This window comes from Aethalodelphis obliquidens, unplaced genomic scaffold (genome assembly GCF_003676395.1).
Source record: "Aethalodelphis obliquidens isolate GAN/ISIS:26980383/991018 unplaced genomic scaffold, ASM367639v1 scaffold17, whole genome shotgun sequence".
Lineage (NCBI taxonomy): Eukaryota > Metazoa > Chordata > Mammalia > Artiodactyla > Delphinidae > Aethalodelphis > Aethalodelphis obliquidens.
Genome location: NW_020837961.1, coordinates 12,115,244 through 12,126,019, shown reverse-complemented (window position 1 = coordinate 12,126,019; position 10,776 = coordinate 12,115,244). Strand labels below are relative to the sequence as shown.

The following is a 10,776-nucleotide window of genomic DNA, read 5'->3' as shown; positions in this document are numbered from 1 at the left end:
AATTTGATGGCCAGCATAAGACTACAAAGCTGGTTGGCCTGTTTGTAGCAAGAATGCCACTCTCACCCAGGGCACAAAGCTTCTTTTCCATGTTTCACTCTGAGATTCCACCAAGTTCTACGTTCTGTAAGGGCAGAGGCTCTATATTATTTTTGTGTTCCTCTCCTGGTGGTTAACCCCAGTCCTACTCTGCCATCAGCACCCAGGAAGTGCCTATTCATTGATGAAGAAGAGAAGATGGCGGAACATGAATAAGAGACAGTGGAGAAAGAGTTTGGAAGGAGTAAAAGAATTATTCACCAAAGGAAGTCCTGCTCTTTCATGAGATCATTGCCTTCTAAATCATAAAATTTCTTTTCTCTGTATTCTCGGATTACCATTATCAACACAAGGGAACAATTACTTTTTCGGTCAGGTGGCTGACTCTTCCTTGGAAGTCAATGGCCCTCTAAACTCATGCTGAGTTGTTACGGACTTTGTTTACCAAACTTAAACTAAGGGCATCATGACACCCCGACTCTGTCCCCCTATTTCTCTTAGAGTTTGTGTAGCCTGAGAAAATTCGTGCTCCCTGCTTTTCACAGGCATTCACTGGTTATGATTTTGGCTTCTCTCATGAGCCAGGAGGCAAAGGTCTTGTACCTCCTTGTCTGATGCCCTTATGCCTCCAAAGGCAGCTGGTGTCACTTTAGAGTTAAAATACCTCAGGCCTAGAGCATATTGTCCCAGGCCCCATAGGGTGAAAGCAGCAAAGTCAGGTTCATGGGCTCCAAGAAGCTAAATTGCCTGCTTCTCTCTTCTTGGAAGAATGACTGAGTGTCATAAAAGAAGGCAAAAGGGGATTACTGTAGCCAGTGTTCATTTCCATAGGAAATCTCAAAACGTGGTCTGTCAGAGACTCCTGTAGGTCAGTGTTTTTCATAACGTCCTTTTTCCACTTGCATCGGATTCAGCTGGGAGTGCTGTAGGAAGCTTCCTGGCATGACTCTTTGACCTACCAAATCAACATCTGTTGGGTTCTAAGAAATTTTAGGAAAAAAAATACTGTATATTTTTGCTAGGTTGTTTCCAGAAGCAGATACATGTTATTAAATATGAAAAGAACTGACCTTCTACTTTCCTGATCCACTAGTGGCCCTATGTTTTCAGATGTCTCTTAGTTTTGCGGCCTTTAAGATTCAAAGGCCACAAATGATGCCTACTCCTTCTTCAAATGCTACCTCGGGCTTCCCTGGTGGCGCAGTGGTTGAGAGTCCGCCTGCCGATGCAGAGGACACGGGTTCGTGCCCCGGTCCGGGAAGATCCCACATGTCGCGAAGCGGCTGGGCCCGTGAGCCATGGCCGCTGAGCCTGTGCTCCACAAGGGGAGAGGCCACAACAGTGAGAGGCCCGCCTACTGTAAAAAAAAAAAAAAAAAGCTACCTCACCCCCAGGTTGAGGACCCCCCCAATCCTAGTCCTTCCCCCACCAGCACCACAGAGACAAGAGTTTGTAGGGGCAGAAAGCAACAAGGATTGTGAGCAACTGTCTTTGGAAGAGAAAAATAAGTGGCTAGTGGCCTCAAAGAACAACTACCTCCCTTGGATTGGGAAATCCCAAGATAGCCACCTGAGATCCTAGCCCACACCTTCCTTCCTCATCCTGAGAATAGCTGGGCCTGGTGAACCTGCTGGCCATCAAAACACCATTTCCTTTATGAGATCACGTAACTCTTTAATCAGAATTGTTAAAACTAAAACCAAAACCAGAAAACTTATATTGGAGAGCATCTAGCTTTTCATGCCTTTGGGGGAAATTTCCGGTTTCCCTGAAGAAAAGTATGAGCTTGCAGCGTGGGCCTAGGCTCCCTGGAGATTAGGCAGCAAGACCCACTTTTATTTGCCTCTTGTTTTTGGAAGCAGGGCTGAAATAGCAAAAGGCACTGTGGAATGGAGAGAGGCCCCAAATCTTTGCTCCAAAATGCTTAGTTCTGCTTTTCTCAAGGAGCGGCAGGAAAGAAAGTCGTATACTTGTGTCTGAGCCCTGGATTGTGAGAGACAGTGCCCGTGCACTCTTTCCAATTAAACTCTCAGCCTCCACAGACAGAGAGTCTATAGAATATTTTAGCATAAGCGGGGGACTGAAGAACTGAATCTTTGACGAGAAGAGGTGATCGCATCTTCCAGGGCAAGCCCTGGGCCGGAGAGTCGCGCAGCGCGTCCGCGAGGCCCTTGGCGCCGCAGGGAGGGTGCGCCGGCTCCCCCGTCCCGCTCCACGGCTTCAGGTGCCTCTGTCCGTCCCGGGCGACCCCGCGGCTCGCCCGCCGCCGCCGCCAGCTTCCCTCCCCGTGGCATCGCCTGGCTTTAGCTCTGCGCGCCTTCTCTCCTCGCCGGGCCGGTTGCCGGGAGGGGCAGTGGGCGGTGGCGGCTCCCGCTGCGAAGCTGGGGGAGGAGAGGGGCCGGGGCCGGGCGCGGGAGGCGGCGAGAGACGCTCGCTGCTGCGAGTTCTGCCGGTGGGGGGCCCAGGAAGGCCGCGGATGGGGAGGAGGCCGAGGTTGAGGAGGCCGGGGAGGGGTGATGATGGTGTTAAATGTGGCCGCGCAGCTCCCCGGGGAGCTGCCTGAAAGGAGAGTGCGCTCACCAGCTGACAGCGCGTGCTCCGCTCCAGACGCTCGGCACCGCGGCCAGGAGTCTCTGCCAGCCCCTCTATTGTCAGCCGTCCTCTAATTAAGAAACGCTCCCATTACGGCAAAGCACCTCCACGCTTCTCGGTTCCTGTCCTTTTCTTTATCTTCCCCCGACTTCCCTCCTCCCCGGCCTCTCCCCTGCATCCCAGGATTTAACCCGTTCTGCGCTCCGTTAGCCTCTTCTTGCTAGTGGCCTAGCAGAAGGGGAGGGACCTCCATGGGCCGCGTCCAGGACTCTGTCCGACCTAGGGGGGAGGATGGCTGGTGAGAGCAGGGGTCAAAAGCAACGAGGAAAACTTCACCTTGATTCCAACTACCTCCCAGCCCCCATCTCCCACCGCATCTCGCAACACCGACGGCAAGCGATCCAACGACGAGAGGTCGCGTTTAACTCTCACTAGGACTTGCTGGGGTTTCCAGAGTGCAGTTGACAAGTCTAGATTGCAGTTGCCAAATGGGTCTTGAACTTTCAAATGAGCAGAGGGGAGAAGTAATTACAAGATATCCTTTTAATGAAAGACTGCTTACTTGGCTCAGGTTTAAATCTATAAAATCAATAGAAAGGCCTAATGAAAGCCTTGGTCCTGCCTTGGTTAAGATTAAGGAAATTAACCATCCCCCCCCTTTTTCTTCTGGTCAAGCTGGACCCCCAGTGAACAAGGTACCACGGAGAAGTGTTTAAACTTGACAGTTGCCAAAAAGAAACTTCCTGCAGTTTTCCGTGAAATACGTTTCAAATACGTTTCAAATACGTTTCAAAAAGTGTGGTGAGCCAAAATCCTCCACAAATAAAAGTGGTGGTGGGGTGGAAGACAGAATTTGAAGCAAGCTGTTTAACGTATATAAAACTCCAGAAAGCACCAGCAGCCTGGCCAAAGACTAACCCGATTTATCTATCTTCATTACTTTAAGAAATGCTGCCTCTTTGTTTGTTTGGGTGATATTAAGCATGCTTAACGTGCACACATAGTTGATTCCTTTGCTAGTATCTTGGATACTTGGATCTGACTTTGGAAGGTAGAAGCTAATTGCTAATAATGGAGAGAAAGGAACCAGTCAGCATGGCAGGAGTGGTCTGGCATATGGGGAATGAGCGCTCAGAAATACTCAATATTCAAGTTTCCAAAATATTAATGAGATTATAGCAACCTGCAGCTATATGTTACAGCTTGTTAATGGAGTGTAAGAGAGCAGAGCTGCCAAACGTTTGTTATGCAAACTCCATAGCAGAACCTTAAAATGGAAATGTGATTGGACATCTCTTTCAAAGAAATGCCAGTGTTAAAAGAAAGAAAGTAATAGAATGAAGGAAAGAAAAGAAAAGAGGTGAAAGTCCTCATTTGAACTTTGAACACTTAATTTATCAGAGAGTAATTTGGCTTTTTTTCTGCATATCTTGATGGGTCAGAAGAATTCATCCTCACTTTTCAGTCAGTGTGATATAGAATTTCCTATCTGATATTCTGTATGGCTGTTCTTTTCAGAAGAAATGGAAAGTGATTCCATTGAATGAAGCTGGCATTTTCTCCAATTCATATATAATGCCAGTAACATTTAAAAGTATAAATATCTATCATTGGGGTACAAGGGGGAAGACCCCTGAACATTTACATAGCTGTAGCTCCTAACTATCGATTTTCTTAGAGAAAATTTTGTGAGCACATTGACCTAGTGGGTGGGAGTAGTAAGCTCCAGTTCTGGATATTGACATTTTCAAGCTGTGTAATTTTGGGGCAACTCAGGGGGAGTCGTTTCTTCATTTGTAAAAGATGGGAAGGAAGAGTTTTGAAATTTCTACGAGTCCATGAAAAGAAAAGGAATAACTTGTAAGAAGCTTTTAACTCTGGTTAACACAAAAGGAGCAGAAACTTTTGGAAATGAAATATAAATTTCCTTGAGGAAAAAAATATCGCAGCTTTATTTTTCTTAGTCCTGTCCTTCCCCTACTCATTCGTAAGAGTTGTAAAAGCATTCTAGGTCCTCTTCTCTCTTTCTATCCGCACATGCACGCAAAACCAAGCCAAAAAACTATAAATAAACGTGTGTGCACATTCTGCAGGGTTGCTGTATATCCATGCCTGTTGAGTCTGCTTAGTGAGAGCGAAATGGAAATGTGTTAGAAGCCATCGCTTGATTTATTCAGCAGCCCGAAGATTCCTGATATTTATCGGGAGCACGGCAAACTCATTGGGTGCAAAAGGTTATCTAGGGGACAGGTGCATTGTTTCTGCCCCTGGAAAGCGTCACAAGCCGCCGCTCACCTCTCGCAGAGTGCTGGCGGAGGCTCTGGCTTCCCTTGGTCAGGTGAAAGCCATGGATCCCTAGGTGGTCAGCTAATAGCTTCTTCCTCAGTTCCCTGCTCAAGACCAGAACTGTACTCCCTCACCCATTACTTTTTCCGCAAACCCAGTTTGTGGCGCTCTCCTTTTTTTACAAGGTGCTGGCGGGGAGAAGAGGACGCAGGAACAATTAAACTAACCCTCTCTCGCTGCGCCCTCCCCCCACCCCGCTTCCCTGTTCTCGCAATTTGTTACCTCAATGTAGACACAAAATACAAAGGATTTAGCTTAAAATCAACCTCTCAAATCCAGCGAAGTTTAGCCAGTGGAAATTCGGCCAATCTTTAGTTTAACAAATAGTTTTACTCTCACGTTTGCCAAAAACATTTTTAAAGGTCTGCTTTCTGATCTCTCCCATACACGCGCTGTATTGGCTTTTTCAAAATCTGTGATCCTGAGAACCAGAATATACTTTTCCTGAGGACCCTGAGGTGAGAGTGAGCGCACTGTTAGTTTCTGTGACCGACTCAAAAATGTAGTTAAATGTTTTCTACGTAGGCATTAAGTCAGAAGGACAAAATTAAAGCAAACATCATCTTCATTGGAAGAAGCAGAATTGTTTGGAAAGAAAAAAAAATGAGTGTAGCTCAATGATTTCCTAGGACAACTGCAGGAAATTGATTTCCTAGGACAACTGCTCATTGAATCAATGAGCCTCGATACCCCTTTCCCCTCAAGTTCTTTTCCATTGTTCTCTTTTCCTCTCCCCGTCTCTCTCACTCCCCCCAGAAAGAGGAGAGAAAGTGAGAGACAGAGGGAGGAAAGGAGAGAAAGCTTGTGTTGTGTATTTGAACTACAAGAAAAGCTTTCAGCCTGGCTAAAGTTTTTATGAAGTGAAATAGCTAATCCTGGTAAAGTTCACTACCCCTGGCTAGATCCTAAGAGATCTCCATTTCTTGCAGGAATTGTTGGGAATGGAATAAGGAAGCATGGAAAGATCCTGGAGAGATTCTAAAGGCACAATTGTACTGCAAGTTTGGGAAAGGTTTTACCTCACAATTTAATTATTGACTTAAACACTTTTCTGTATAGGATTTCTGGTACTATGTGAAGGCACAAGGTCTGTAACGGAATTTTTCTTCAAAACTCTTGGGTCACACAAATTTGCATTTAATAGAAGACAATCCAAATCTTCAAGGTCATTTTAAACTGTTTTTAATGCTTATATTAGAATGAAATAAGTAAGTGACAAATAGAAGTTATTTTCACGTTTATTTTTATCATTTGCAAAAGGAATACATAAAACAATGGCAGTTGGCTTTGCTAAATTAAAATAAAATGATCTCGAGTAGAAAACGTAAAAAAAAAACGAATCAAGATAAGTAGAAATGGTAGCAAACACTCAATAATAAATAAGTTTTCTAATATTAACAAAGCAGAATAAAATTGACCAAATGCTTTTGACACTACTAGATGTGGTTTTTTTATTTAATTTTTAAAAACAAACATTTGCAAAGAGCTTAAGGGTAAGTGGCCGTGTTTAAAAAACAGAAACAAAACTGGTCTGCAATTGGCAGTTGAGTTTGTCCCAGAGCCGCAGCAGTAGCGGCTGATAAAGTGCGTGCGCCAAGTTTCCTAAAAGACGCCAAGGTTCTCGCGGTCCGATATACATACTGGGTATGTTTATACGATATAGAAACCTCAAAGTTCCTTGCTTTCTGACAGTTCCATAGTCAAAAGTTATCCACTTTGGAAGCATTAACTTTGCGTTTCATAATGTATTTTGGGAGACAACCTCGGAATACTCACTCTCCCACACGTGAGTGCGCGCAACACACAGGGATGGATGCCCAGGGTATAAAATAAATCAAACACAAACCAGTGACAGAGAAGAAGATGCGACGTTTTAGCAGCGTATTGGCAGCAGGGAACTAGAATAATGATGCTATGTATGAGTACATATAATTATACCTTATCTCTCTACAAGGGGAGCAGACTGTGGGAGGAAAGAACCCAACTTTAACAGCAAGCTTTCACCGAACAATATGGACGATAGGGAGTTTGGAACAGCGGCGGCTTTTGCAAACCATCAAATGTAGCTGCCATCTGAAGCCAAGCCGTTGCTAAACAACGACCATCGCTTAGCAAAATTTAAAAGAGTGCGGGGATCTTTGCCCGCAGGGCTTTCCGCGCCCTGGGAAAGGGTGATTTTGTTTCTGTCTCAGTTTTCCGGGTTTCTGTCACCTTCCTAACTTGCCTCATCCGAGTCACTGTAATGGGAATGGGGGGAAAACTCTCCGTCGCTTCTGTGGGACCGCGGCGAAGTTTTGCTACTTTCTTCCTGCACTGGCTGCAGGATGCCCCCAGGCAGCGAAGGCGACAAGTTCTTTTGCGCCATCATCGCCGTCAGGGCGCTGTCCTCGAAAGTCGAGAAGTGCAGAGCTTCCAGCTGCATCGAGTATCCTCCGGCGGAGGCCGGGGCCGAAAAGCGAGTCCGGCAGCTTCCGGGCGGGGTCGGCCGCTGCCCCACTCCCGAGGCTGGCGGCGTCCCCGCTGCGGTCGCGGTGCCCGCGCCTGCTTCGTAGGGGACGGCGGCGCGAAGTTGGTGGTGTCCGCTCTTGCATGATGCTGGCGGCGGCGGCGGCTGGTCCCCGCCGCTGGGCGTTTGAAGCAGCTCGGACAAGGCGTTAATGTAGATCTGGGCCATCTGCAGGGTCTCGTACTTGGACAGCTTCTTGTCGTTGTTGAAGGACGGGATAACGTTGCGAAGCTGGTCGAAGGCGTGGTTCAACCCGTGCATCCTGCGTCGCTCCCTGGCGTTGGCCGCCAGCCTCCTTTGCTTCTGCACCCCGTTCACCTGTTTGCTGGAAGGGGCGCGCTGGCGGCTGCAGCCCAGCTCGTCTACCACCACCCCGCCTTTCAGCTTGCACAGCTGTTCCCGCACTTTCACCGGCCCCGGGCTCTTGCTGCTGCTACTGCCGCCGCTCCTTCTCACCAGCTCTCCCCGGCCGTCCGCCTCGTCCCGGGGCGCCGCGGCCTCGGAGGCACCCAGCTCTGGGGAATGGAGCAAGTACTGGGCGGCGCGTGCCGTGCAGATGCCCTGCAAAGTGGGAGCCAGCCAGGCGCGTGGGTCGGTGCTGTCCAGGAGGGACAGCTCGGCCGGATAGACCGGATGCTCTCTCGTCTGCAGGGTCGCAGGTGGCTGTGATGGCGGCGGCTGCGGGAGGTGGTGCGGCTGGGGATGGCGGTGGTGGTCCCCCAGCTCCTTCACTTCAGCCCACTCTTGTGCATGCAGCAGGCGGGACATTGCACTGCAGAAGCTCGGAGACGCAGGGTTGGAGGAGCCGCTGGCAAACAAGCTCAACAAAAAAAACCCTTCCCGGGTCTCTACTGCAATGTCTTATTTTTTTTTCCTCCTCAACCCTCCCCCACCCACTCGGAGATCACACACCAGGTCGCGTGCAACGAAGCTTCTCCGGTTGCTGAAGGCGCTGCGCCCCTTTAAAAAGCGGCACGCGCCAGTGTGTCTCCCCCCGCTCCTCTCCCAGCCCCCTCCTCGCGCCGGTCGCGTGTCTGCTCAGCCAATGGAGGGCGCGGGCAGGCGCGTGCGAGCAGCCAATCAAAGAGTTTTTACACCCGGGGAAAAGTTCCTGCTAACCGAGCGCTCAGGCGCCCGCTCTAGGGTTTTTTTTTTTTTCTTTCTTTCTTCCCTGCTCCTTTCTTTTTCCTTCGTAAATTCATATGTTAATTGCGGGTTGTAATTTGACTCCGGTGTTGTATCACTCCCGACAATTGCTGGAGTGCGGGAGCGGATGCGGAGCGGACTCTTGGCTGGAGGCCGAGTCGATTCGGGTCAGAAGTGCGCGGCCGCGGGCGGGCGAGCGGCTCCAGGCGAGGCTGGACGCACCTGGCGCGAGGAGGGCCCTCGGGGAGAGGATTGAAGCGCGCCTGCCCTTTGCTGTCTTCAAGCTGGGATCGCAGCTCCCACCGTTTGTGGCCACACATTTAAAATTTCTCATATATAATATGACATTACGTATACTTGTATGTGCATGCATATAATACATGTATGTATATAAAAATCTTTCATAATCTACGTGTTCATAGATATATAATTGCTAAATGACGTCCACCATTTAAAATCAATGTTAGAATATTTTTTAAAAAAATGCTGTCTCCGAATACGTTTCTCATTTTTCATCTCTCGCTCTAGATCGACTTTATGTAGTCCTTTTCTTGACGAAAAGTAAAGCTCTGGTACAGTTATAGAATGTACCAAATTCCAGACCCCCTTGCCCCCAAATTCCCTCCGTCCCCTTTTCCCAGCACCTTGCGGCCAACTAGGATAGTAATCTGCAAGAAACTCTCCGCTGAGTAGTGTTAGGGCAGGGATATTCTACAGTTCCAGCAACCACGGTAAGACTCCTTACTAAATGCGGAGCAAGGGGAGGGTGCCCAAAGAAAAGGGAAAGGCGCCTGCGTTCCGGGCAGTTCTGACTGAACACTCTCAAGGTACAGAAGTCCGGAGTTACCTACCCTTCTGACTCAGGAGCCCCAGGTTTAATACGGCGCGAGGCTTCTCCGGCAAACGCTGAGAAACCACAGCCTAACTCCCTCCACCCCAGATCTGTTCAGTTAGGGTGTGCTCTCCCCGCCGTCACATCCCCACCCCCCACCCCCGCCCCGCCGTGGCCACGGGCCGGAGCGCTGAAACCCGGGAGGTCCTGGACGAAGCTGGGACACGGTCTCCCGAGGGAGCACCACCCTCCTCCCGCGCCTGCAGGGGAGGGGGGGGAGCTGGGGGAGTCACAGCAAAAAGCCAATCAGAAACGCCCTGGCCCCGGGCACGCACCTGCTGGCGCCCAACCCCGCTCCGCCTCGGGGCGCTCTCCTGCACCTTACCTGCGGCGCGGCAGTGGGACGCTACCCGCCGGTGCTAGTGCCTAGCACTAGCGGTGGCTGCCGTCCCTAAAGGAATTTCGTCCTCTGGACAAGATAAAGAAACGCCAGCAAAGAAAGCTCTGTGGAACCTGGTTTTGCAGTGCCCAGAAACGACTGAAAAGTTGTTCTTGCTAGTATTCGCAGGGACTTGATCTAACCTGCCATTTAGAACTCCTTGGGCAAAAGAATCTCTGGGACTAGACTGGATTTAGTTTTAGATAGACTATATATATATCTTCTATAGCTTTATGGAGATGGACTCTGTGTGTGTGTTGTTCATGGTGAAATACATTTCTTTTGGCCTGAGAATAAACAGGAAGCTCTTTTTCTTCACCCTCCCTTTTCTTTCCTTCTTTTCCATCAGGTGGGCAGAGGAAGCTAGGCATCTGAGCTGGGGGTGGAACACGCGGCCCAGTGCATGGGATTGGAGCCTGGGTATCATGAAGAGGGTGTCTCTGCAGAGGCTTCCTGTCACGGGATGTCAAATCCACTACGTAATGTGTTTGTAGGGGCTGGGTGGTGGCAGAAGCCCCTGAGTATAGGGTATGGCAGTTTAAGCAGAAGGAGGAGGGCTTCTGTGTGTGTGGAGAGCTGGATTAGTTACGTACGGAAGGACTAATGAAAAAAATAAGCGTTGTGGGGGCTTCCCTGGTTGCGCAGTGGATGAGAGTCCGCCTGCCGATGCAGGAGACACGGGTTCGTGCCCCGGTCCGGGAAGATCCCACATGCCGCGGAGCAGCTAGGCCCGTGAGCCATGGCCGCTGAGCCTGCGCGGCCACAACAGTGAGAGGCCCGCGTACCGCAAAAAAAAAAAAAAAAAAAAGCATTTGAGAAAAATAGGAGTAAGGTTTCTCACTGTCAGAGAAGGGAGTTACAAATATGGAAATGGAC

General features: G+C 49.3%; 1 protein-coding gene across 1 annotated transcript; it reads right to left on the bottom strand.

Annotated features, from left to right (window-relative positions):
- Positions 1–6,202: 6,202 nt before the first annotated feature.
- On the bottom strand, positions 6,203–8,467 carry ATOH1 (atonal bHLH transcription factor 1). The gene has a single exon (XM_027117262.1). It carries the CDS (start codon positions 8,249–8,251, stop codon positions 7,193–7,195), a length of 1,059 nt encoding a protein of 352 aa, XP_026973063.1. The 5' UTR covers positions 8,252–8,467; the 3' UTR covers positions 6,203–7,192.
- Positions 8,468–10,776: the final 2,309 nt, after the last annotated feature.

Bases quoted from the DNA above. Each gene is read 5' to 3' on its own strand.
- ATOH1 (XM_027117262.1), bottom strand. From the start codon at position 8,251: ATGTCCCGCCTGCTGCATGCACAAGAGTGGGCTGAAGTGAAGGAGCTG.